Source organism: Spodoptera frugiperda, chromosome 5 (genome assembly GCF_023101765.2).
Source record: "Spodoptera frugiperda isolate SF20-4 chromosome 5, AGI-APGP_CSIRO_Sfru_2.0, whole genome shotgun sequence".
Taxonomy (NCBI): Eukaryota; Metazoa; Arthropoda; class Insecta; order Lepidoptera; family Noctuidae; genus Spodoptera; species Spodoptera frugiperda.
In genome coordinates this window covers 7,809,959-7,837,666 of record NC_064216.1, presented here as the reverse complement: position 1 = coordinate 7,837,666, position 27,708 = coordinate 7,809,959, and the positions used below count along the sequence as shown (strand labels likewise).

The 27,708-nt window shown below is 37.6% G+C and overlaps 1 protein-coding gene across 2 annotated transcripts; it reads left to right on the top strand.

The window, feature by feature from the left end:
- Positions 1 to 233: 233 nt before the first annotated feature.
- Positions 234 to 27,464, top strand: LOC118271699 (mitogen-activated protein kinase kinase kinase 7). 2 transcript variants are annotated; one of them, XM_050693569.1, is made up of 11 exons: positions 234 to 491; positions 573 to 872; positions 1,111 to 1,290; positions 4,532 to 4,667; positions 5,483 to 5,583; positions 6,505 to 6,783; positions 6,895 to 7,341; positions 7,553 to 7,643; positions 24,755 to 24,939; positions 26,319 to 26,429; positions 26,736 to 27,464. In XM_050693569.1, exons 1-11 carry the CDS (start codon positions 411 to 413, stop codon positions 26,829 to 26,831), a joined length of 2,007 nt encoding a protein of 668 aa, XP_050549526.1. In that variant the 5' UTR covers positions 234 to 410; the 3' UTR covers positions 26,832 to 27,464. The 2 variants fall into 2 exon arrangements, with proteins under 2 accessions (XP_050549526.1, XP_050549525.1); XM_050693568.1 differs by having other exon boundaries at positions 6,505 to 7,341.
- Positions 27,465 to 27,708: the final 244 nt, after the last annotated feature.

Genomic DNA, 27,708 nt, shown 5'->3' with positions numbered 1-27,708 from the left:
TTTACTATTTTTGCAGTCTGCAGAGTACCAAACAAGAAGTGATTATAGATAAACTATAACGAAGTAAAAGTATTTTTTTCTATTGGAATTATAAAAATGATTCTATGTTTATAAATTAGTCGATAATCTAGGAACAAAAAAAATCTTTGGTAAAAACTGGAACGTAAACAATCACCATATTTACGATTTTTCGTTTATCGGAATGATACACCACTATCACGGTGTGACATTTGTTCTACAGTTTCAAAGATGGCTGCCTTGTCGCAGTTGCTTTTCTCTGCCAAACAATACTGAGAAAATTGAGATAACCAACTATTTTTACATTTTTATAAAGAAAATTAGGTAGATCTTAATAAATAACGTTATATTAACGTGCTAGTCATTTTGATAATGTGATATTAAGTGTACCCATGGCTTCCAATGTGCAAGACTCGCCTGTTCAGCAGACATTTGTGGAGGAGATAGATTACAATGAAATTCAGGAGTTATCGGTAAATATTGGGACGTAATTTGGTTTTTATTAAGCAGTAGAACGTTAATTAGGACTATAAGTGTTCAATTTGTGTCGCCAGGTGGTGGGCAAGGGGGCGTTTGGCGTAGTATGGAAAGGTTTGTGGAGAAACACACTAGTAGCAGTAAAACACATTAATTCTGAGGCTGAGAAGCGGGAATTTTCAATAGAAGTGCGACAGTTGTCTCGTGTGTCACATCCGAACATCGTGCGGTTGTATGGAGCGTGCACGAAGGGCGCCCACGTCTGTCTAGTCATGGAGTACGCGGAGGGAGGCTCCTTATACAATGTGCTGCACAACCGCCCCAAACCTAAATACACCGCAGCTCATGCAATGAGTTGGGCTCGACAATGTGCCGAGGTTAAAATTTTGTTATACTCTTAGTTCTAATCACTAGATATCTGTGAACTCTTGTCTCAATTATATAAAATGTTTCCATATTTCATCAAAACACAATATCTCATGTCATTGTACTATTAGGTTGTGACAGTTATTATTGATGATTTAAATTAAATTAAACTTATTTATTTGTTTGGACAAGTGAGCAATCAAATGATTAAGTGTACATATAGTAAAATAATCCATTGTAACATTCCAGGGTGTAGCATACCTCCATGCAATGAAACCAAAGCCATTGATACACAGGGATTTAAAACCGCCAAACTTGTTACTAGTGGGAGGAGGGCAAAGGCTAAAGATCTGTGACTTTGGAACGGCTGCAGACAAAGCTACTTACATGACAAATAACAAAGGAAGTGCTGCATGGATGGCACCTGAGGTTAGTTATTGTTTCCAATGAACTTTATTATCTTAATAATCTTTTAATATTTTCATTTTATTTCCAATATTTATTGAACTACTATATGCAAACTTTTTACACCTTTAATGTTACCGAAGAGTTTAAAACATATTGATATTGAGATTTTTACCAATGGAATGTAAATATACATTGCACTAATCACAATCAACATCTACAATTTGTGATATCTATAAAAACAAACATTATTTTTAAAAGTAAAGATTGAATTTCAATAATTAATAATTTAAAATGCATAGATAAGAATAATTCATCACCTATATTCTATAAGAGTTTAATGCCTGACAACAGGCTTCATGTCTAATAGATAACAAATTCTTTGTAATATTATTAATCTGTGTGTGATCCTGTCTTCATTAGACATTATTGATAAGTAACGGTTGAAATTTTAAGTAGGCTTAATGTTTATTATGGAGTCAGTGCAAATTAAAGAGGGCTACAGCCGGAGCATGCAAATAAATTAGAGATTGATTACTTTAATGAATATGTGGCGTGTCCAACATCACTTGGACCACCACCTTTGACCACCAAAAATAGAATTAGGACTTAAATTCTAAGAGAAGTGACAATTGGTTAATGGTTGTACCAAAAATTAAAGTGAGAATCGTGATTTAGGTGTCCGCCACATAATATTATAAAGTTTGAGGAAAATTTGTGTCTCATCTATGTTGGCGGCATCAAAAGAATGGCTACTGACATTCTACTATTCTATTCACTACTGTAGAATCAACTTCATGATAAATACCCTTTTTAATTTGCTTTGAGAATCTTTTATAATATAACCTTTTATATAACTGTATTCATCTATATTCTATACATATAATAAAATCGTAGAAAAGTGCTGTCTGTACATTGAAAATAAAAATAAAAAAAATAGCAGGGGTTATTGTTATGTCGATGTCGAACCCAAAAATGTAATTAACTTTTTTTTTGTCTGTTTGTCTGTTTATCTGTTTGTCTGTTTGTCTGTTTGTCTGTTTGTCTGTTTGTCTGTTCGTCTGTGCGCGCTAATCTCAGAAACGGCTGATCCGAGTTGGATGCGGTTTTCACGAATATATTGTGGGATGCTTAAATTTACATTTAGTGTTTGTTTCATGTCAATCGGTTCATAAATAAAAAAGTTATGTCAAATTAAAGAATCACGTCGAACACTATTCTATGCTTATACCATTAATCTCGGCCACTATTTGACGGATTTGGTTGAAATTTGGTACAGATATAGTTTAGAACCTTAGAAAGGACATAGGATAGTTTTATTTCAAAAATCAAAAAATAAAAATAGAAATAGATCGCGCTATGGTTTCGTTACATTCATTTGGTTGGGTATCGGCCGAGCGCTTCGGTACTATCGTAGAAAAAGTGTATTATCAGTCGTATGATTATTTGTCTGTAGTGGTCCTGCTGTTTCGTATATTCTAAATAAATTGGTTTCGTTGTATTTGTAAATACAATTAATAAGTTTATTTGTTGGGTTTTTCTGGTTTTCTGGTTAAATTATTTAACGTAGGTTTAGTTTGATATCGATTTATTAGTAGTTATTGTAGTTAGTTTTTTAATAAAATTGTAAGTCTAATTTATTTATTAATTAGATAGATTAGATTTAAGTCGTTTCTTTTAAATTATTTAGTTTAAGCTTGGTTATTATAGCATAGAGGATAGGTTGTAATATAATTTCTTTTTTAAATGTTATAAATTCGTAATTCGTAGCTTTCTTTAGTTTTAAGTTAGTTTTCATCTTAATTTCGGAAAGATTATAATATTTCTTTAGTTTAAGTCCGTTTTTAAACAATTTTTTCAATGCCCTAAGTGAGTATACATCTATTAAATTCAAACGCAGAGCTCATTATGTTGATTTTTGAAGAGTTCCCTGGAATATCTTCTACGTCTCATTTTTGAAGAGATTCCGCGAGATTGGGAACTATGTGGTTAAAACCAAAAATTTGCCGGAAGTCACTATTCCACGCGAACGAAGTCGCGGGCAAAAGCTAGTTAGCAAATAAATCCTTTGACTTTGAATCACTTTAAAGTAAATAAAGCATATTATCAATCTGCCTTCTGGGATTTAAAGGAAAATCAAGAATTTAAATAAATGAATACAAATAAGATATATTCTTGAACTTTACCAAACAAGTGTGCATATTGGACTAAAAGGTCATAATGATAATATAAAGATTGTTAAATTGCAAATGAAACTGATAATATTTGTATGTATATAAATAAATACATTAGGCTCTGGGTTCACAATCTTCATATAAGTGACCCTCAACTTAGTGACAGATAATTGTAATGTTTTTGGTACAAAGTGGCTATCTAGACATTGTGCAACAGGTCCTAATTCTAACATAGTACTAACATGGGCAGGATCAAGCTCATAGACAAAAAGGACTTTGTACTTAGATAAAGTGTAAGTTTGTATCTAAATAACAATCTAGCCAGACATTAAGCAGTGCTTGCCAAATCTTATCTCTTCATTAAAACAATCTACTATTTGAAAGAAATGATAAAGTTTCTGCACAAACTTTAGATCACATTTTCATATGTAAACAAGGAAACAATAAATATATTGATAAATGCATTGATAAGTAGATTTATTATGTGAATATAATGATAAGACTTATAAACAGATATAGTTAAATGGCGCCAAATATAATTATCTAGATAGTTTGTGGTTCTGCTAATCAACCTACTTCATTAACACCAGATTTAATTGTAATAGTTACAAGATTGTTTTTAAATTACTGTGTAGTTAACTAAAATATGCTGTTGATTGTATTTTTAAGAGCAGCTTCTAATCCTAATGTAGCTAATTATCTTATTTTAGCCAATAAACAAAATCTATTTTGATACGCCTCTTGCTTGACTAAATAAATCCCTCTGGATATCCAACTGAATCTAAATATGTATTCAAATTTGCTTGATCTAAAATGTTATTCAAAACCTCATGTAGCAATCACTCCTAAACAATGTTTTAAGGATATACTTATAAAAATTGTCCAAAGTAGGCCAAACATCAGGAACAACATTCCAACATTTCCGTACATTGCTCAGTACACATTTATAAGTACACAGCAATAAAAACATTATCAATATCTTATCAAACTAAAATCTATTTATTCTGCTCTTTCTTATTGATAATTTTATTCTTAGTAAAGATAGTAAATTATGTATCATTTTCCTTATATGAATGTTTCTTTTATTACAGGTGTTTGAAGGGTCAACATATACTGAGAAATGTGATGTGTTCTCATGGGGTATTATACTATGGGAGGTACTATCCCGGAGGAAACCTTTCGAGGAAGGAGGGTCAGCTTTTAGGATAATGTGGGCTGTGCATACAGGTACTGTTATATACTGATTTAGTTGTAAGTAGTACAGTAGTACTGATGAGTGTCTCGTAACTAGGGAAAGATGTCTGATGGCTATGCATGGACCAATTCATGCTGAGGGATTTTTAATTTACTATATATGTCCTTTCGTTCATGCTGAGGATCGTGACTTTTCAATCTTCTCCATTTTCTATATACCTATACTTACTTTTAAACTATTGTGAGTGATATTAAATAAATTCTTACACTAATTCCTGACTAAGACTTTAGCAAAATTATGACATTGCACTAATGAACTACCTACTTATGTATGTGTTAATATGACAAGCAAATTGTAAGAAATATGTTATGTATTATCAAAAGCGTGCATAGCAACATGTCTTAATCTATAAATGAAATTATGTTTTACCAGTTAAAACCTTATAGCTTATAATTTAATGCCATATTTTATGACCCTCAATAAAAGAATACATAAGTAGTCAACCTTTATTGTACCAGTTTACTCATCAAACCTAAACAATAAAACAACCTATTAAAGGTTTAGTTCCAGTGAATCATGATATCATTACAATGTGATTCAGTCAGCCTTCCGCCTACCATCTATTATGTTTTACCTTAAATACTGCAGATCATTCTAACATCATTTGATTTAAATACTCCTTTGAGATCTGACAATATCATATTTAAATTAAGAACTAGTTAAATTTTTGTCTGTCATTCTTTTTTTTTTTAATTCTTCTTTCTTCTGTGTTTTCATTAATTTTAGTGTGATCTTTAGATAAGTTGAAAGTAATTGTTGTAAAAAAGTATTTATTGTAAAATTCTAGGTCAAAGGCCAAATTTGATAGAGGGTTGTCCTGAGCCAATAGAGCAGTTAATGACACAATGTTGGCACAAAGTTCCAGCGGAGAGACCCAGCATGGCTAAAGTAAGCATAAGACAATACAATTGTAATTTTATTATTTTAATTAAGTTAGACAATCGCCATTGTGTTAGATAGAAGACCTTTTCGTAGGTATTGTAAGATATCTTATAATCTTTTGACTGCTATGTCAACCATAAAAATATAATAATAAGAAGCCCTCTGCGCCAAACTTCAAATTCTTCCGTTCCATATACATAAGTCGAATTTTGATTTGTTATATTTCTATGTAGTTAATGTAGTTAATTACAAACTAATTCAATGACAATAATAGCAATAAATGCAATCGAAGTTTGTTTGTGGCTTTCTGGCAGTCAAAAGATTAATTTAAATTTAATTATTCTTATGTATGAATGATATATTTCTATCTAAACATTTGTGCGTCGCGAGGCCACGTCGCGTGATATAGCTAGTGCAAATATAAATGATGAGTGGGCCTATCTATTGCCAATAGTAAAGGTTATGCTATTATAAAGCGATTACTCACTGTACTGCACAGGCCACCTGGCAACTAGAAACAATACAAATAGACAATAGCAAGTAATTCATTGAAATAGCCACCTGTCGCAGAGCTGTTTAGCTGTTGTTTTATTTTGTCATATATACTCTTATGTAGGCTAGAAACTGCAGCAGACTCTTGAAATTATTAGTGTCGTGAGTATATTAAAAGTAATAAAATAATTGTTGTAAAATTCAATGTGTATTGAGAAACTGTTAACCTATTTCTTCTGAAGCAATTTTTAAAATAAAAGAAATTAAGGTTCAGGAATGTAAAAAATAAAACATTTATATGATAATAAATGCTAGTGTAGAACAATAGGAACCAACCATTATCCATAACTATATTATTCACTGACTTGAATCATAAAAGACAAAATTAACTAAAATGTATAAGCCTTATATTAATACCGTGTATTAATGTTTCAGGTGGTAGACATAATGTCAGCGCTGTGCGAGTTCTTCCCCGGCGCGGATACGCCCATTAACTACGACGACTGCGAGGACGAGGACTCGGAGTATTCCGAGGACGAGTACATGCAATACGACACGCAGGACAGCCTCGACACCGACACCGACCAGGGCATCCTGTCCCAAGTACACATCCCGACACAGTACCCCGACACCACCGCCTCCAACCCCGTACTGCTGCGAAACATCGACCATACCATCCAGCCGCCCCGGCCTCGCAGCTTCGTCGAAACTCAAGTGAGTAAGCTACAGAACTTAATGGCCGCCGAGGCGCACCCCAAAACCTCGGCTTTACCTAAAGATGAACCGGATGTACATAACAGAATAGGACCGGTTCGGATCCCACAGCAGTTTAAAAAGCCCGAAGCGTATACGGAAGCGGGACGGTCGGCCGTGACCATCAACAGGACGTCGAGCTCGCCCGGGCCGGCGGGCGCCAGCGAGGCCAGCACGCCGCAGGAGTCGCTGCTGGCGCGCAGCCCCGCCGTGTTCAGCGACACGTCCTCGCCGCGCCGCCTGTCGCCCATCGCCAACTACAACGTGGGCAACATGAACCCGCGCCACGTCGACATGGACCACTACTGGAGCCGCGAGAACGACAAGCTGTCCACGCGCAGCCCGTCCGTCACCAGCAACTCCAACTCCGTAAGGAAGGAGGACTACAACCAGAATTACTGTGACAGGCTCAGCGCCGCCAACAGTCCCATGACGCCCGTCAAAGAGTACAACGGGAATCTGTCTCAGAGACCGATCGATCCGAGATATCAAACACCATTACAGATCGAAGTGGATCCAGTAAGTCTTACACACCGTATGTTGTTATTACCTTGCCCTATCCCTTGAAGACGAGAAATTCTGTAGTGGAAGATAGCAAAATTGGTGAAGGACCAACTAACACAATATATTGTATTATATGTATATATGAATTTACTTTTTTTATTTATATTGTTTTTATTTTTAGTGGCTTGTGACTTTTTGATTGTAAGCATATTGTTTAATTTTTCAGAATTCGTGGGAGTTGCTCGACGTGCCGATCAGTTATGATGATTATGTGGAAGTGAGAAATACTGCTGGCTTTGATAAATACTATACTGTGGGTGAGTCACGCATGCAGGGTTTCGATGTTGTTTTCAAAAATCATTGTTATTTATATATTTTAAAATGTGTTGTTTCTCTTTGTGTTAATTGGTATTGTGTCTGACCGTGATCGTGTCTGTAAATACCAAAGAATTTTTATATGCGCTAACAGTAATTCACCAATCGAAACAGTGTTTTTAAATTGACAGTCTTACCTGTGAATAGTTTTACATAAATCGTACGTGAACTTGAACTTTTTCCCGTCTACCCACGCCGTCATGGAATTTAGTGCGCATTTCGCAGTTCGTATTTTGGTCGAAAACAGAACTTGAATCGAAACTTTTACTTCTATCGTGTTTGGTACTTTATTTGTAACTGAAGCTGGTGATATAGGGCTATATAAGCACGCTTTGTATTGCACGATCTAAAACTACAATTCATGAAAACATTTGATTTGAAACATGAAAATATGAACAATACGTGTATAACGAAATATTACCGTAGACACCAAATTACGTTAAAAATGGCCTTATGTTGAGGAGAGATTATAATCGTTTTGCAACTAATATTTCACAGTACGGTATAAGAATAGTAGCGCACTTTGGATGATTCACAGATACGTCTACTGACCACGTGTGCCCGCCTGACGTACAGGCACGTGAGACTCATTTAAAATGGCTCTTAACTCTATATAAATACGTACCAACACTAGAAATGCTCATAAATCTCCCTATTTTTATTGCTATTGTTTTAATGTGGAATTAAGGTGTTAGAGATTGAGTCATCTAACGATTTGAAGCGAAAATAAACTATAGACGGTCGCAGTCTGTAACGTATTGTCCCAGAAGAGCTTTTTGATGTAAAAAGAATTGGCACTAGATACACTTGTAGCGTAGACTCAGTCTGATTCTATACGTCATTATAAACTTTTTGTACGGCCAAATAAGTCTTGATCGCCTGTTTCGGATCCTAAAAAAACATCGCAAGACAAGATTTTGTTGTTTGCACTTGTCACTTCATTCGATCTAATTTTTTTTTGTGAAACATAAAAATGCAAGGGGTTAATAGTGAGCCTGTCTTTTCAAAATACAGAGTAGGGTTCAATACTTATTGGTTAATTTCTTACATTTCCAATCGAAATATCTTTCTCATTTCGGCTTTGGTTTTTATTCCTTTATTGTTCTTAATTATAATTACATTCGACATTGATAGATTTTATTTTTGTACTAAAAAGTAATACACTATTTCTATTTGCATACCTTCTTCAAACAACGAACAAACTTCTTCTTCAAAGAACCATTAAATTTTTTATAGTTTATCTCTGAGGAACTACTCCATACGTTATTATAAGTTTAATCTCTAACACCAAACAAAAGTGACAAAAGTCTTTGATTTATAACATATAAAGATTAACAAAATATAGTAGTATCTACGTTCACTACTATTTTCTATATCAATCTTTAAAACACAAATCTACCTAGAGATAAGTAGAAGCAGGCCATAAAACGTTATATTTAATGCGATAGTTAGTTATAGTATAGTACAAGACAAGTGGCAGCCGTAACTCAGATCGGAGATTGTCGTCTAAAGCTGTGCGGGTGCATCAGTGCGTGAGTAACCGCGTGCAAATATCCGATCCTGGCAGGACACGCCGTGACTCAGCACGCTAGCGTTTGTTACGTACGCAGTTTCAGATGCACCACTAGTCGCTTTGTTTTTGTTATTTGTTTGTTTACTAACATTACTAACTGTGTTTTTGCCGTTTGTTTTCGTTATTTTTGACCTTTTATCGTTTGTTATTTATTTTGTCGTGTTAACTTAAGCTATTAAATTTGCTATTTTCAGATAATTAAGACATGTTAGTCGTGGATTTTCAAAGCTTAGTTTAAATGTTTAAAATGCATTATGAATTATGCTCCAGAAAGTAAGAACTCCTCCAGTACTGCTGATTTCTCAGTTTTAAAATAATATTTTAATTTGGCAACACAAGTTTCACAAGAATGCATTACTGACTGTAGAAATACAAAAAGGTTGTTTGCATATAACCAACATCCTTTTCAATCAATGTCAAGAACAATACATACAATTAATTTTAATGTATACCAAAAATCATGATCAACAATCTACTTTAGAACCCAAAGTTCTGTTGTGAAATGCTTATAAAATAAGACAAAATATGCATATGAAATTATCTTATGAACACAATAGGGGTTAAGAAGCAACAAAACAGTAGTAGGCATACATATCTGTCATTCTGTCATGCAACGCATCAACGGACGTTCACACAAATAAAACAGAGTTAACTGAAGCTCTAGCGGAGGATATGTTGGAGTATCATTTACAATCTGGCCAACAACAAGATCCCTAATGTTAATTATAATGCATAGTGTTAGCAGTTCTCAGAAGCCGGTGGTACAGGCGCGCCGCCATTTGACAGCAAATACCGCGCACTCAAATATCAAGCGCTTAGTCATACGAACAGACATGTTATACTAGTTTTATTATTACATAACTTATTTTTGCACTTTGCTCGAAATAAGTGCGGTACGGTATTAAAAGATACTACTGCGTCTAATCCAGGCGTTTAAACACAAAGTGAATCATCCTGTACATTATAAGTGGATGTGTTTATATGAGGATGATCGAGCCAATCTTGTTTGTTTGATATTATTATTTTTATTGCTTGCAACAATTCTGTTTATAGTCACGCCTCTTTGACTTAGTTCTTGTGTTTAAAGAAACTGTCAATGGGGAAGAAATATTAGCACAAACATTGCCAGAATTATCGTGTAACCTATTTGCTAACCACTAACGCCTTGATGAATGGAGAAGCGTTCTACCAGAATACATAGAATAATTTTACATTTCTCTACAATAAATGAGAGGTCGCCGCTGTAGTTCCGGCATTACTATTATTATTAGAATTTTTCATACACGCCGAGTTCTAGATTAGATTTTGGATGAGATCATGCGCGTATTTATTTAGCCAGTAACATAATAGAAGTGTGTTTTTTTTTAAACTTGCAACAGACACATTGGGGTCAAATTGGATTGGTGTTAACGTCGAAGTGTTTAGTAATAGCAGAGTTTACTGGTTCGCAATAAAAGCGTTGCGTGTATGTCGTGAATGTCGTAAACCTGCACGTACCACGAGGTGCGTAGGCGCAAGTTGCGTGGAGTGCGGGACTGGCTGCGGTGCGCCGTGGCGCCATGCGTTAATGAGCAATTCTTCAGTCTTTTTTATGAATTAATTTCACTACTCGTAAAGATAGGAAAGTTTGCATTAATCTTTAAATAAATAACGTCAAAACTAATTTAGACGAAATTAAAAATACCGAGAGTCCATGACCTCGATTGTGCTTTCATGCGTTTTTATTTCGGTAATGCCTAGAATTTTGCGTATTAAATTAAACAATGATTGCGTCTCATCGACTCCTAAATAATTTATAAAATAAATAAAATACGCCGACCCGATTTCTTGAAGCAAAAATAAATTACAAATCATAGTTCCTAGGAGCTAAACAATGCAAAACAGTAGCCCCATTTATACAATAAATCTCTTGTATTGATTACAAAGTTCGCAGAACGCTATCCCGCCACCAATGGAGTTTATTGAGAATTCCATGACTAAGTCGAGTCGCTTCTAACTCAGCAACAAAATAAATCTCGGCTAAAGGAGGAATATCTCGTCGGACGTCGCATAAAAACAAGATGGCCAACTTCTTTGAAACGGTTCGAACTATAAAACTGTTAGTTTTCCTTGTACAAAAACATTCTTGATAATCTGGATTTCCAAGATTTGGCAATGGCTACCAAAAATCACATGAGTAAGGAGGATTTTTTCGATTTCGGCCTCTGCTGCCTAAGCCTGTTGTGTCCTTTTCCTTAATAACGGGTCTTGGTTCACCTGTTCAATGTGTTGCCATCACGAAATCAAATCACGAACATCGCATCCAATTTCCAGGAAGTTTACAAGGAAACTTTCCAACCCCATCTTTATATCGACCACAAAATATTAACGTGCGCATGCAGAAATGTCATAAAAACAGCAGCAGTCGTGACGTATGTATTGATTAGCTATACGCGTGTGTGTATGCGGTCCAGATGCGGCTCAGGACGGTCCCGACATGAGTCACGCTTCTCGGAAGGGGCCGCGACTATTTTAGACTGTGTCCGCTTACCTTCTAGGAACCGGGTGGTGTGGGACCAACGACCGATCGCAAAGCCAAAGTATTGTTAGATCGGTAACGGGGTTGTTCCTGCCCACCGATGGTTCCTAGTTTTATTCTCGCTAAAGAACCAAATCCAGGAAGTCTTTACTTGTGCTGCAACTCTGTTGTCGTTTTTGGTTGAGCGGTTCTCGTTCGTGCGTAGTTCTAAATCATTACGTTTGGCATGCGTTTGATCGTGTTTGACTTGTTGATTAGTTTGTAAGGAAATTATATTTCTCAGTAGACATTACTGTTAGAGTGGTCCTTGTCTTTCTGCTCTGTTTCGGGTAATAACTAAATCTTTATGTCATTCACTCGGCCAGACTTCCAGCTCAACAATTTTTCTTTAATCGCGTCTACTCTTGAAACTTTCCCAGACATACCTATTCGTAACGGAAAAGCACCAAATGTAATGTAAATACTCAATGGCGGTTGATATTGTTAGATCTGAGAATTCATTAGATGATGGTCATTTGTCGGTATTGACAAGCATCCGCGCAGATGGCTAGACGGATCGCCTTTTGTTTATCTGTCGCTTCCTGCCGTCGCAACAAGCGGCGCGTTGGGCAAGTACATCGCGAATGTCACAAAGCACTACACACCGCTACCATATAAAACATAACGTTTATATTATGTCTGACCATTGTTGTCCTCCGCTATTAAACGTTAACAAATGAATATGTTTTTATCACAAATAATTACTTGCATAGTTACATTGTTATAGCGTTTTGCATCCTGGAAAATAATACTTTTTGCAGTTTTCAAGCAAATGATTATAGATGTGTATTTATGTTAATTGCATATAGAAAAACTGTAAAACCTATTTGACTGAGATCGCTTAATGTTGTATTATTGTATAGAATTAATCCTGCAGACATTAAAATTGTTTTTGCTGCTGTTGCTCTAAGAAACGAAGCAGAACAAGGGAAGTCTTACTAATATTATAAATGCGAATTTTTGTGAGTTTGTACGTCTATGTGTTTGTGTGTATGTTACTCAATCACGTCAAAATGGTTGAAGGGATCAAGATGATATTTGAAACAGGGGTAGGTTATGGTCTAAAACGACGGGACCACGGACAAAGCCACTGGCAAAAGCTAGTATTGAATAAAATAATTTAATTTCTTGATCTGTATCAAAAGAAAATTTTATAAGTTTAATGTTAGTACCTACTGGTATCTGGTAACATGGGTATTGGTGTCTGTCTGTGGATGCGAAAATGATCAAAATGCATGTGTCAGTGTATCAGCATTTAATATCATACAGAAATGCTGCAAATGAGTGTGAGTGTTAAGTGAGGCGTGCCTCGTGTCTCGGCCCTGCTGAGTCAGAGAGCAGACGTCAATGCGGTAAGAACAGTATCGCGGTAAAGTAAATAAGTCGTAATATTTTCATGGGTGCCGCCGCGGCGGGCACCTCGCCCGTTATGCGTTGCTCAAATAAACAAACGTGTTGATTTTTATACAGTATCGGCGTTTCTAGCGGCTCGAACACATCTCCCCATGATTCCAGCGAACGATCTGCCTCGCACCGCCTCTACTCTCAACACGGCTACTCGGAATGTGTGCGGTTAACTCACAGCTAACGCGAAACCCATTTTTTGCGAACTCATTATCTTAGCAGGTAGTTTCGGCTTCATGATGAAATCTTGATTAAGCACGTTTATTGTTATTCTTGTCTGGTCTTTTGTTATTACTATTTGATGCCTTATTATTTTAAACTAATCTTGCTAAAACGGACGTTGCAATAACAATTTTTTTGTTGTTCCAATTATCTACTTACGTCAGTTTATGTTATTATTGTATGCAAGTATAAAATATTTACAATACAATCTCGGCCGTTCACACGTCGTTAATTTACTCACGGTCCACGGTGCATCATGGACGAAAAAAATTCATTCACCTCTCATAATCCTCAAATCTAAATTAAGCTAACGCATTTATCCGGTGTCAACAAAAAGAAGCGCGTCGCGGGCCACGCATGAATCAGCGCGATACAATTAATCTAATTTAAGGTTATCGGGGAGGCATGGGACGGGCTCGGCGACGTGCGACGTCGTACAGTCTCGCGCACCCGCCGCGGCCGGCGCATCGCCCGCGTTCGCTGCACCGCTGCACCGCGCCACCGCGGCACTCCGCGGCACGGCGACTCGATGTACTCGATGTGCCCGTCCTCCCAGTGCTCGTAGTGATCGCAGTGATCGCACTGAAATGCCGCAAACAGACTGTTCCGTCCAGGTTTCGATAACAGTGCAACCCGGTTACGATAAATTGCAAGTGTTCGTTGACGTTTACATGAGTGAGTAGTCCGTTTTGAACTGTAGTTTGTAGTGGTGACATTTATGATGTCAACAGTAAATATTATGTAAGCAAACACATTAGATAGTTTCTTTCAAAAGGAAGATAACAGGTAACGGACGGTGCGTTTAACTTGCATAATTTCATCAAAAATAATTTCCCTATTTTATTTAACAGTATTTTCACCGATTGTCCTTGAACTTGAGGTAAATTATATTCTTATTTAATACATTCAGATAGATGAGCTTGTTCTTAAAAAGCTGCTGACCACATATCAGAGTCATATGTTTGGCAGACACATCTAACCCTTTAAGTCCCTACGTCACTTTACTAAGGCAAATAAAGTCATTGATTTATATAGTCTTCATACACTAGCTGCATTAAAACAGAATTATAAACCTACATCTTCTAGCAACAAAATATACAGGGACCAATTCACTATTAGGTCTTAATCTCTATCAGTTTGGAGAAATAAGATCAGCCATCATTATCATAATCGTCAGGCTGTTCCCATCCATGGACATGGGCTATTGGATTCTCCCAAAAGAACAATGTAAGCTCTCCTATATTCAGAACCTCTTTCATGAATGATCACTAAAAATGTCTACAATTTAATTGAATGTAATAAAATGTCTACGTGTAGATATTATGTATGATATATATTTATTAACCTCTGACCTTTATTGATTAGAGGTCAAGTTGATCAGGAGACTTGAGAGTTCAATTAAAATTGGTCTTTTGAATAATTCACATAACTGGGAAAATCCCAACACCTTTTCAAATCAAATCACTTTAATACCCCAAGTAGCACAAAACTGCATTATAAGATGTCACACGAGGTAACTTCGGTTACTTTAGCACTTATAAAGAGTTATTACAGTACACTCGACCTGCAATAGGTGAAAAGTGAGCTTCCACCTGAATAAGAACGTTATTACGCGTCACGGAGACCACGCTGCAACGCTTGCAGCGTTAATATAGGTAACAAGTTCAGTATTATACAGCTTTAAGCAATTTGAAGTACTTTTGTGGACTTTAACTACGCTACATTCTGAATTGAAGACCACAACTGAACTCTTAGACGACTTGCATTTTAAGAAAGATCACGTGAGCTATTATGATGTAATCAGTTATTCTGTGGCTTCAAATAACAAGGATATAATGCCTTTTGCTGCACACAGTGGAACTTGTGTAATGTTAATCAGCTTGTTACACGCAATCGTATAATAGCTCTTATAAAGCCTACATGATCACTATGGGTTACCCACTATCAAGCTTTACATGAATCTGTAGCTGACTTGTGTAACACAAGAACCACTCCTATCAGCTCGTCACTGATTCATGTACCATGAGTAAACACTTCAACAGCTCATGCTGTTTAATTTTAATTAATACGGTACACATTGCTTGTCTGCCATTTTTTAGATTCAAACCTATGTATAAATAATAAATAAGAATTGGTTTTTGTTTAGTTAACGAAAATTTCAAAAGAATTTGAATAGAAAGTGTAATGATTTCATTTTACAGCTTATTCTCAAATTACAAAGGAAAAATAAAAAGACTTAATTTTTTTATAATAATATCATCAACGTTTTTAATACTATAATTTTCAGGAAAGCAGTGATATTTTGAGAGCGCGTGAAAATATTCTTCTATAATTATATAATATTTGACAATAAACTTTCTTTCCCATTCGAATTTCATGCACATGAGGAAAAACAAAGTTTTACTTCCCGATAAATATTTGCCTGTTCCCCATAAACACTTTACAAAATGGTTCATACAAAACATATCAAAATAATAAGAAGTAGGGTGAAAATTATTCACAATTTTGCCACTTGTGAATTGTCAGCTCCATATAAGAGTTGCTAATATCCTGGAGTGTATTTTGTGGTGATAAACAAGGAACAAGTAGTCTATTATTCAGCCCTTGTGGTGTATAAAAAGTAATACATACCCTGATAATCGGTCATTATTCAGCTCTTGGGGCGACTGTTACCTTCAATAATGCCCAAATAACGCTGATATAGTGCAACCAGCTACATTATTCAGCTAACAGCTGATTAATTTGTGCCCAAATCAGAGTTATATCAGCTGAGTAGGCGCCTCTAACGCTCTTATTCAGCAGGTTTATTCAGCTGAAGATTTCATTGTGAACAGTAATTCAGCTACTATTCAGCGCTTCTGTGCTACTTGGGACATCCTTAATGTGTAGCGTGGTCAACAATCTTCAACTTCAAATTCCCCAAATGTCTACTAAAACTATCTTCATACTGGGAATTCATTTCAAAAATAGAGATTTACAATGTACGTACACTGCTTCTTTGTAAATAAACATTTAAAATACTCCGCAATATTCGAACTTGTTCTGAAATAATGTATTGCAGTTATTAGCTCCCATCAATCAATATCAAAATACGAATTGACTGACACAGTAATGACGCGGTAAATTTTATCCTAACGATTGGCGACAGTGAAATAATCGTCTGTCAAAAGGTAATGCCAAAATCTCTCAGCTAACGGCTATCTAGCAGCGACGAGTGACGCTTTCGGCGCGACGATGAATCACTGCTAATTATTTTATGATTCGCGACTAGAGCTGCGCCTGCGACGCTCCCACCGAACAATTACACGGGCCACTTACACTCGGGTTGCTACCCTCCATGCCTCACCAGCCTCGTACGGCCACACCGGCCTGTGACCGTAACATCTCGGCCACTGTCCAAAATTACCACTCTAAAATTATTCCCAATGTTAACTCTTTTGTTGTAAGAGATCTTTAAGAGACGTGAATAAACAATCCTCTTTGAAGATTCCAAAATAGTGTTGTTTACACGCTCCGTGTGTACTCTGTAGTATTAACAAGCAACAAGTAACCCTTTACCTATGGTAACGGTCTCGAATGTTGCATCTGGTTCGTTTGAAAATAACTCGCAGTTTAAACAAATCTATGATTGAATGTATAAAGCGCTCGAGACATCGATTACACCTGACCCAGAACAGCGTACAGGCGTTACTCGAGTTGGACAATCATGTAGTGTTATGTCAGTGATCGTAGACTTTCTTCAGCCTACGCCGCGTTACGTTTATAACCGTTGTATTGGAGCCAAACCGGCCATTCTCTTTGATCTTGATCTGTTACCAATAGCAATGGTCTCACGTGACCTTGGGAGTGAACCAGCGCCGCAGCGTACCATATGTGGTCGCTACAACCAGTATAATAAACATCGTAAATACGGCAGTGATGAGACATTTTGCAGACGGCGCCTACAGTGATTCAGTCTGGAGCGCGATTGCCTTTATAGTTGGTGGTTGGTCGCAGCGGCCGGGCCGTTGGCATCGGCATCACGACATGACTAACCGCTGCCCGCTCTAGATACAATCAAAATATGTGACAAGTTTATTTCTATTCGGAACAACACATTCTGCTCGATATATCCCGCGCCTCAAAGTTGAACATCTGCTGATTTTTTCTACGACATAAGTAGGTCGGGGCTCGTATCTGCGTCACGCGCCCTGGCCGCGGCCGCTCACCGTGCGCTTACGTTTACGCGAAATCGTTACGCTGTTTTTCTATGCCGTCGCATCGTCAGCTCTATTATATGTTCCGATGCACCTATACGCAATGCCCAGCTATCACTGCATGGAACCCGCTTTCTAATTAGCAGAAAGCCATTTACTAAATTGCATGTAATTCTCTTTCTGATCATTAAAGGCAATTGAGGGTCAAACACCCAGCAAATGAGCCTGACTTGCAGAATGTTTCTTGAATTTTTCAACCTGTTATTAGTGGAATTTTTCGGTCCCGTAAAAGTTCAGCAATTTGTAATAATAATCTTCTAATTGGTACTTGTAAACATTGTAATAATTTCCTGATTCGAATCGGAACGTCCTTTACAACATATTCCCATTTCCAGTCAAAGAATTACTTCAACATAGTACATTTTTATTACGTGGTTTAACAATAGACTCCCATAAAGTCATTTCAAAAATGCTTCTATACACGAACTTTATGTATAATTTAAAATGTACCCACCGCTCAGACCAAACTAGGTAAAACAAGAGTTTTATAAGATTTGATCTGGAAGAAAATGTGTAGATATAATATGTAAGATAGCAGCGACGTAAGATGTGGCGTAGGGGCTGGTTGAGCGCTCGGGTGCGCACCTCAGAAATACTCCGTGACTCAGCGCGAGTTTCACAACGCTACCTTTGCCAATAGCTTTTGTATTACTTCCTATTGCTGCTACTGCTACTATATTCCACCAAAATATGTTCAAAGATTCCTTCTGGGTTTGGGTAATTTGGCTTCTGTTAAAACGTATTTGTTAAGTACACTTGAAAATAAAAGTGGTATGAAAAAAATAATCACCTTTTACAAATTTCTACATCTTTACCATGTCTAATAGTAAATAAAACACAGAGAATTAGAGAAGAGAAATACAAACATCAAACTAAGCTTGTTAAGAAGTGACACAGCACAATAGTTTGAACTGAACAGGAAATGCGATGAAGTAGATCTTCATTTCTAACCTTCCCAAAAACGACCAAACATGGCCAATGTAATGACACAAACTTTAGTTATTTTATCAACCCAAAAAGATAAAACTGCTTCCAAAAAGATTTCAGAAAGTACTTTACATTCCATATTGATTAGCTCGCAGAAGAAATCCAATAATTTCCTGTTTATAACATGAGAGCTCCGATTTACGAATTGATGATTCATACAGTTATTTTATACTTACAGCATAAACTAAACTTTAACCCGTGATCCCAGCAAAAAGTTCACAGATCTAGGATGAAATCATGTCGCAATAATATGGAATTTATTTAGAGAGTTATAAGGTGCAAGGTTGATGGAAGGGAGGGAAGGAAAAGATTAAATAAAGTATTCTATTGTGTTGATTATGATGATATTATGAAGGAATGTGTTGTGATGTCCTCTGATAGGAGCGAATGGAATGTGGCTCTGACAAGGTTTGGATAAGTAAAGAAAAAGGCGGCGGAAGGCATTGTATCACTGCGTTAGACTGCAATTGTAATATTTTGGACAAGATTAAGAGGAAAATACATAATTGTTAATAGATAACATGCTCAAATCATCATCCATCAAATGTCTGGATTAATAACATTGGCTGAGCGTGTGCTCAGCAAAAAGAAAGTAAAACAAACGCCTGTCATATCATGATTAACCATTTAGGGCACAACATGCGTAGCGTCACGTTGTTTGTTTATCAGTTAATTTGATCACAAATATTTACTTTCTGATACTTGAAGTTTAATGTTCTTCATTAACTTTTTGGCAACATTTCAGAAAAATAAGTGGAAAACAAGATACATGTAACTGTTTAAATGTTTCGGGAATGAGAGGCAAATACATGATTGTCAATAGGACGTTAGGATAGGAGTTGCTCATGTAATCCACTTCCGAGTGGCTGAGCACCCACTCCTGCGCACCGCGTAGTAAACTGTTCCACACCAACATTCCTCGACTGCTGCTGGTTTACGTATATTAACACAAGCCGACCACTCTGCTCGGCCGCTATAAAGAATTCAATCCTCACGCTGACTGTACCATCAATATACTTGGAACTTTACGTTCGGCCTGAGCTCCAGAATAAACGCAGCGTACGTCCGTTTCTATTGATTTTTACGACTTTCCTTGAGATAGCAAATCGTGAGTCGCATCTGTCCTACGGACTCCTGCTGCTTCGTATCCCCGCCGGCAGCTCTTTGATGTGATCTGGATACAATCACCTATATAGCACATTAACGGTGACTGGCCCAGTTCTAGTTTCGCCGTAGAAGTTGGCACGAAATTGTAAACTGCCCTCTTTACTAAAGGCGCTAAATATCCAAATAGCATTGTACTATAAAATTATCTTCTTCGCCATCTGCTGCTAAACATGGTAAACTGTCCGCTCATCCAAACTTGCATATTCAATTTTATAGATTTACGAGTAAAGCTCTTCGTTATAAATTTAAACAGTTGTTGAAAAAATACAAATGTATATTTCTACTTTAAACTCGAATGAGTCATGAGTTTGTCTGCTACCGTTACAGATTCGCGCGTATTATTGTCCTTTAGGTGCTTTAAAATCGTACACAAGGACGCCTAAATACGTTCGGTAGATATTTCCGGATCGAATGAAAGTGTCTCCGGTGAATCAGACTTTTTTAAATGTACGACGTAATTCCCTGTCAGTTGCCTAACGTGATCGTGATCCCAACATTAAAAGTCTGGACATTTTGTGAATTGTTGGCACTCGTCCTTAAAGTAAGTAAAGTAAAAAGGTATTTTAATTTGGGCGGGTAAAGGCACCTATTTAACATAGTGAAACGTTTAAAAAAAATACTCTGTTAATGACACATGCAAAAGTTTCCGTGAGTCGATGTAACATTTCAACGTCTAGAAGCGTTAACCGACTTTGTAGACAGACATTTGCCTGCTTGTCATGTGGCTGCTCATAAATCGGCCCGCTAATAGAATAAGTGTCGGCCCGCGGACAGTTTCCGCGAGGTGTCACCACGACTGACGCAATCGGAGCGGTCTGCGGCCCGTCCCGACGCCAAATCGAAAACATATTAAAGCCACCGATCAAAGAGAGCTTTCCCTCGCTCACCAGATTTATGGTATTACCGAAATGTTTTGTAGATCGCACGTTACGTTAAACAAGGATTACGAGACGTCTAAATAAAATGTGCAGTAAACCGCTCTTTGTAAACTTATGTGACACTGGCCAGGAATTTGAAAGATCTCAAATGAAAATGTATGGGATCAGGAACATGGTTCCAGATCCGATACAGTCCAAAAAGAATAATTGTCGTTATTTACGGATGGTAAATCCCACAGCAATTATTTGTTTTAATCATGCGTAATGTTCCCTAATAAAGTATTGTTAACTTTTTGTCAATAAATCTATGGAAACGAACTGGATGCGGTCATCAGTCTTCGGACTGAAGTAAAAAACTATTCGTACAACGACCTTAAGAACAGTTGAGTTATTCACATATTAAAGTTTTTTGTTCCCATTGTTTTATTTCGTGATTTTGACCGCAAACTTTTTTGGTTCATTTAGACAACCATGAGAATTGGCTGTTTGGACATTTAAGGAATTGTTTTTGTTAAACAATATCTTGTATATTGAACGCGATTATTCTCTGGACTAAGGTCTTTAAAGCCTCACTACTAAATCTTCAGCTCCTCGCATTCAACTACTGCCAGCCACTTTGCGGATATCGTCACTGTAACTTATTGAAGGGCGCCCAACTGTACGTTGCTGTCCAATGCTTCTGGTCGTAGAAAACGTTCTTCCTTTTACCTTAACCCATTAACTAATCGCATCCGTATCTCCATTTTGAGATAGGAATGTAATGCTTCAATCCTATTCTGTAAACAAAGTGCTTTTAAATTTTGAGCTTATCTAGACGTAAAACAGTTAAGGATTACATATTGATAGACAAATCTCAATGAGGCCATCATCATTGAGGAATCTCTCCCCTTATCTTTCCGTTGCGTAGATTGCGCCAGAAGAATGTACAGTTCTCAATTTTAATTTTATAGTTCATCGAAGTTTGCACTCGTAAAACGTGCCGTGTTAGTCATGGTCTCCCAACAGGCGCTCGATCTGTTAACGAGTTTGCTCCCGATGCCTTTTCTACGCCCCCCGCTCGTTAATTATCACTTGTGTAACGCAATTAGCCACTTTCAGTTACATGCTGTTCATTAACGTAGGTATCGCGGGACTTAATAGCGTAGCTCGTTCGTTAGTAACTACCTACCGTGTCTTTGAAATTAAAGACCCATAAGTAGTATCTTTGTAACATTTTTGTTTTATCCCTCAGTAATTTGCATATAACAGTACTAGGCAATTCAGAGTTTCCGGAGCTGCGGACTACCTAGCGGGTTTACCGGGGCTCCGGCTTGAAAAGCAGGAGTAGGAACGGGGTGGTTTTTAGTCAGTAAAAGTCTGACACTCCCTCTCGCCTCGCCTAAGGAATTCAGAGTTCAAGCGGATTCCAGCATCCTAGGCAGCATCGGTCATAAATTTATAAACATTTCCTTTAAGCGTTTTTAAAACACAAAGTCTAGTTGCGGAAACTTAAAACAAATCCTTCGTTTTCCACTTCCGCTGTTGCGATTTATGCGTTGGATTATTCTGGGCTCTGTAGGACTGCGTAAGTTACACTCCGGGTGTAATGAGCTATTAAAGCGGTGGAGTTGGCACGCCGAGCGGTGCACTGCGCTGTAAGGGCACGTGCTGCTCGCGCTCGATGACAACCTGTTTGTGGTCTGTTGTCACAGCCTCCTCCTGCTGTTGATTGAAAACATCAAGTCCAAAGGATTGTTTTGGACTGGTACTACTTTTAAGATCTTTTTTTGAACATACAAAAAGTTCATTTCGTGCGAAATAAATATATTATTTTTTATTTATTTATTCCTGCGGTAGTCTGTACCTTGAATTCTGATCCAGAAGCATTAGAAGCCTTGTAACTGACAAATGTTTACGTTCTGATAAAAAAAAAAACTCATGTTCATCGAGTCGGCATCGAATGTACGTGGTGATGTTGCTGTACAACGTATTTTCTCCCTCGTAGTTAGATCCTGACTAATATGTTTACTACTTATCACACAACAACAAGCTGGTGTACGTGTAACCAGGTGGGCAGCGGGCTGCACTCGCGTGCCACTACCGTCAGTACGGGCTTCATTTTTGGCGAGTTCTTCCAATAACATGCCCAAGTGATGTGACACTTTTATAGACTTTAACACATGTCACATTGTGATGGCGACATGCATTGCATTTACGTCGGACCTACGCTTGCTTTTGCGCACTGCACATTCGCCTGGCGATGCACGGCGCAATCGCACCTTTGAATTAGGGCTGCGATGCTGCAATCATTGGTCCCTAATTTATCGCAGCGAGCGGCCACGCGAATATCAGCCGCGCGGCACGCGTCATGTGACGCGAGTGCATCGTCGGCACTGGGCCGCCGCTACTGAATGTTTACAAGCCAACCGAAGTTTGCAATCACCGATAACCTGTAGGTTATGAATCAAAGGAAGCGAATCAAGTGCAGGCGAAGCGGGGTGCGGTCGAGCGAGTGGAGTGGAGTCGGTGGTAGTACGCGGTGCCGGGTGCAAGAGCAGCGCGTGGGCGCAGGTCGTCGACCGCTGCACAGAGCGCGGTGCGCGCCCTGCCAGCGAAAACGGCAGAAAACCTCGCGAAGGGCGGCAGCACACGGTGTCCGCATTTAGCTCGGGCTGACGTGGGTGAGTCACCGGTCCGCGAATAGCGGCGGTTTGTTTGTTGCAACGGCCGCTCCCGGCTCTCCCGCCGAGTATTTCGAGCGGGCGGCGTGCAGCGCACAGTCCTGCGCGCTGCGTCCCCGCGAGTGCCCGCGAGGTCCGCCATGCCGCCGCTGCCCGCGCGCCTGCGCCGCCAGCTCGACGCGCTCGACGCGTGTGACGCCGGAGCCATCGTCACCACCATCAGGGACACAGTCAGCTGTAGTTGGATATTTTACAGTGAGTGTCGCCCCCGCGCCCGCCGCCGCTCCCAACTCGCGACGCTCCGCGGAAAGCCTCGGCCATCCCTCACCGTGGATCACACTCTGTGTTAGCGTGTTTCAGGAACTCCTCGTTTGTTCTGACGCTGTTTAGTGATTTTTAATTATTAAATTTTTTGCGGTTTACTTTTCGGTTTTTATCGTTGTGTGAATATTCTTGGAAAAAATATTTCTACGTGTCGAAAAGTCTAGTGGTATGTAAACTGAAAATATTGGGTGTATTTTCATATTTAAGCTATTCAAGTGATAGAACGGATTATCGAAATAGGCGTAGAATAGATGTAAACATCTCCTCACTTCCGCATTGAGTGAACTCTCCAATACTTATTTTATAGACGAAAAGCGGTTCCTCACTGGCAAGTAAATTAATTCATAAAAATAATGGAATGGTTACAGAAACATATGTGGTAGAACAGACAGTATGTGTCTATAGTGTTGGACGAGGCCGAAGCACTTTTGTATCGATGATGAATAGCTTATCAACGCCTTGTTAGTACGCTGCTGCCATCTATTTGCGGGAAAGGAATCATAATGTTGAAAGCAAGAAATCTAGGTGAAGCGTCTGACATCAGCAACTCCGGAGTAAATTTAACTCTTGACGTATTTAACCGTGCCGTGGGACTGCCGCCGATTCCTCCAAACATACGGATTGTTCTCGCATTGGCTCCCATTAGACGATCATTGTTTTAATTGCGTCATTGAATCGCGCGCGGCATCATTATTATTAGTGGCGTATGCGTCTTATGATACGTAATATTTTGTTGCTACCACTGTTTCGCTGGTGAATTATGTATGTTTGGCCGTACTGGCTTCTGGTTGACGTAGTCTGCGCTTCAGAACACGAGTTTCTTAATTATTTGTAGGTACCTATAGAGATTTATTATTTAAAATTTGTTATTATAATAAATGTTTGGATATACCGATAGATATCGCAATAATAGCTGCTGCAGCGCGATTGCCATTATTTCATAGCACGTCCGCAAAGCGATTGCAGCGCTTTATTTCTTCTCTTTTAAATGCCTCTTTTATTCAGTGTTTTGTTTTGTTGTGCAGGTAACAGTAGTGCGTCGACAGGGGGCGAAGGCGCCGCGCCGCCGCCCTCCGAGCCCGACCCGGCGCTGGACTCCATGCACATGATGCTGGACCCGCACCTCAGGCCTATCTCCCCGGACCTCAATAACGAGGAGTCCAAGAGAATATTTGAAGAACACAAACAACTTGCACAGGAGTACCTAAAGGTAAGATATCTTTTAATGAGTGTTAACAGAATCATAACAAGTTGTTAACGCTTCACACAGTAAACCTAGAATAACCTAACAATAGGAACCGATTTATTGTTCTGTAAAGTGGTAACTAATCTAACTACAGAATAGAAGAATTAATGTTCGTAACCGATTATTGTCTTGTAAAGTGGTAACTAATCTAACTATACATTAAATATATACCGTTTAGGAACACACTAGGCACACTCTAGGAAAATATAGGTTCTTACTAACATCAAAACTATAGTCTGCACAATCTAGGGGTCAACTCTGACATCTGTCAGTCTATATACCGCTTTAATGTTATTATGAACGTAAAAATGAAAAAATCCAATTCATAATATTAATTCATTACTTCGTTACTCATACACTTTCATAAAGGATATCATTTATAAGCATCAAATTTATCTTTATATTATAGAAATGCATTTAAATAGACGAATTATTCATAGAATAATATACAGTACTAAGAGGCCGCCATTACAATTTCAAACCTTCTGGTTGGTGATGTGTCAGTTGTCCGAATTCACATCGATTGCAATTCATATTCTTAAAAGTCTATTATTTTAATACATTTAGTATACTTGTATTATAAAATATTAAAAAATAGAATATCAAACTTGATTTTTTTATTGCTATAATTTAATATACGCCGATCTTTGACATTGTATAAAATGATGTGGGTCTTTCAAAACCCTTTTTGTTTTGATGTTATCGATCAGTCAATGTTCTACGCAGTCTTACGCTATTTCGGAAGAGCTTGAGATATTAGTATATTTTCTAATCCAGTGATTACAAACTCTAATTATTTTTACTCGATATGACTTAGGAATCGGTCATAAACAGCAACCGATTTTATTTACCTCTTACTACATGACAACTGTCAGAGTTGACTTCTTAGATTGTGCGGACTACATTGTTGGTTGAACCATAGCTTGCATGCATTTTAGATAAATGTATGCGAATTTTGTTAGACTGTAATCCTTGTTTATACTTCAATTATAATTTAGACGCAAATATCAGTTTATGATTTTATATCACTGCAAAATATGAATTTATAACTTGCTGTTTAGATTTAGCTTGATGTGTGAGCCACAAAAGTTTTTGTTAGCCACATATTTAAACCTTTAATTTATTAACTAAATGATCTAAGTACTGGCAAATAGATTTCAAAATATCGCGTTAACACGTCAACAAGTCTAAACACAAGTAGAATAAAATGAGAGCAACTAGATTTTTCTCACAAACTCAGGCATCAGCAAATACTCCCTAACCATCATAACTAATATCACTTTCCTACGACCCGGTAGTAGTTGCCTAATAACAAACTCAATTTGTTGTTTCTATAATTCCAGATACAGACTGAGTTTGCTTACCTCAGCAACCACAAAGCAGAGTTGGAGGAGAAAATGGACGACGACGAGTTACGGCAGAAAAGAGAAATTATACAGTTAGAGAAAGAAAAGGTAAATATCTATATGCATAGATCTTTCGAAGAAAATATGTACCTAGAATTTCATTCAAGCAATTTCCAAATGTAACATCAAGTTAATCGTCTTACAAGTTCAAGCTTTCTTTAGCAACTATAACATAACAAACTTCAATGATTCTACAAAGCAAAGATAGAGTAACTGACGACAACTACCAATGACTTGAAAATTCTATAGTATTTTGACCTCTCACATTTTCAAATAGTTCTCAAATGTTGATTATAACTTCATAGGTTCGTAACAGCTACAATATACTAAAACGTCAATAAAATTGGTTTCCAGGACTCATTGATCAAGCTATACTGCAGCCTGAAGAAGCAATTAGCGCGTGCAGAGAACGACAGCTGGTTACATCCAGAGGAGATGCCGCACGAGTGAGCGCGCCGCGCGCCGCTCTCGGGGACCACTGTGACGTGCACCATATGTGTCATTGATCTCAACATACCAAATGAGCCTTCAACTTTTCGTTCTCTCCTTATTTACAGGTTTAGTTTATAATACATTATTATACACGTATATTTAATAACACTTGTACTCGACAATAACAGTGTTTACGCGGCAGTATAAACTGACATCAAACCGCGCGACGTTCTCGTCATGTAATTTCATGTCCATGCGCAGACGCCGCTTCAGTAAAAGCGTAGCTACAGTCATGTATAATATAGTTTCGTAACCCTGACATTGTATCAGTTTCGCTGATATTTTACTTAAACTTTTCTTTATATCTTCACTAACTTTACCACCGTAAACAACTAATGTATTTGTCGTTTTAAAAAAAGCACGTTTTAGTGCTTTATATGTGAGTGTTACCCAATATATTGAAGTAGTTTGTCATACTTTTATACGAGAGTATAGAAATGTGATTGTGTTTATGCAATATTATTTTATCTCATTTGATCATTTTATTATAGAGTGTGGTATGCATTTGTTTTGATTGTATAAATGTAAGATAGTATATAGCAGTATTAGGTAAGTTAAATTATGTTAAGTTTAATAAATTTTTGTGAAATATTTTGTTGTTTTCATTGTTCATATGTTTCACACACATAACATTTATAGAATTCAACATGCTTCTCAAGTATAAATAAAACTCTTCACAGAAATAGACACAACATCGCTATTCGTTTTATTCGGGAGATGCACAAATAAGCGGTGTGCCAAAATTAGACTATTCGCCACATGCCAGTAGATTTAATAAAGCCAAACACCGAAGCAAAATACAAACAAACTTGCATAATAACATTTATGAGCATTT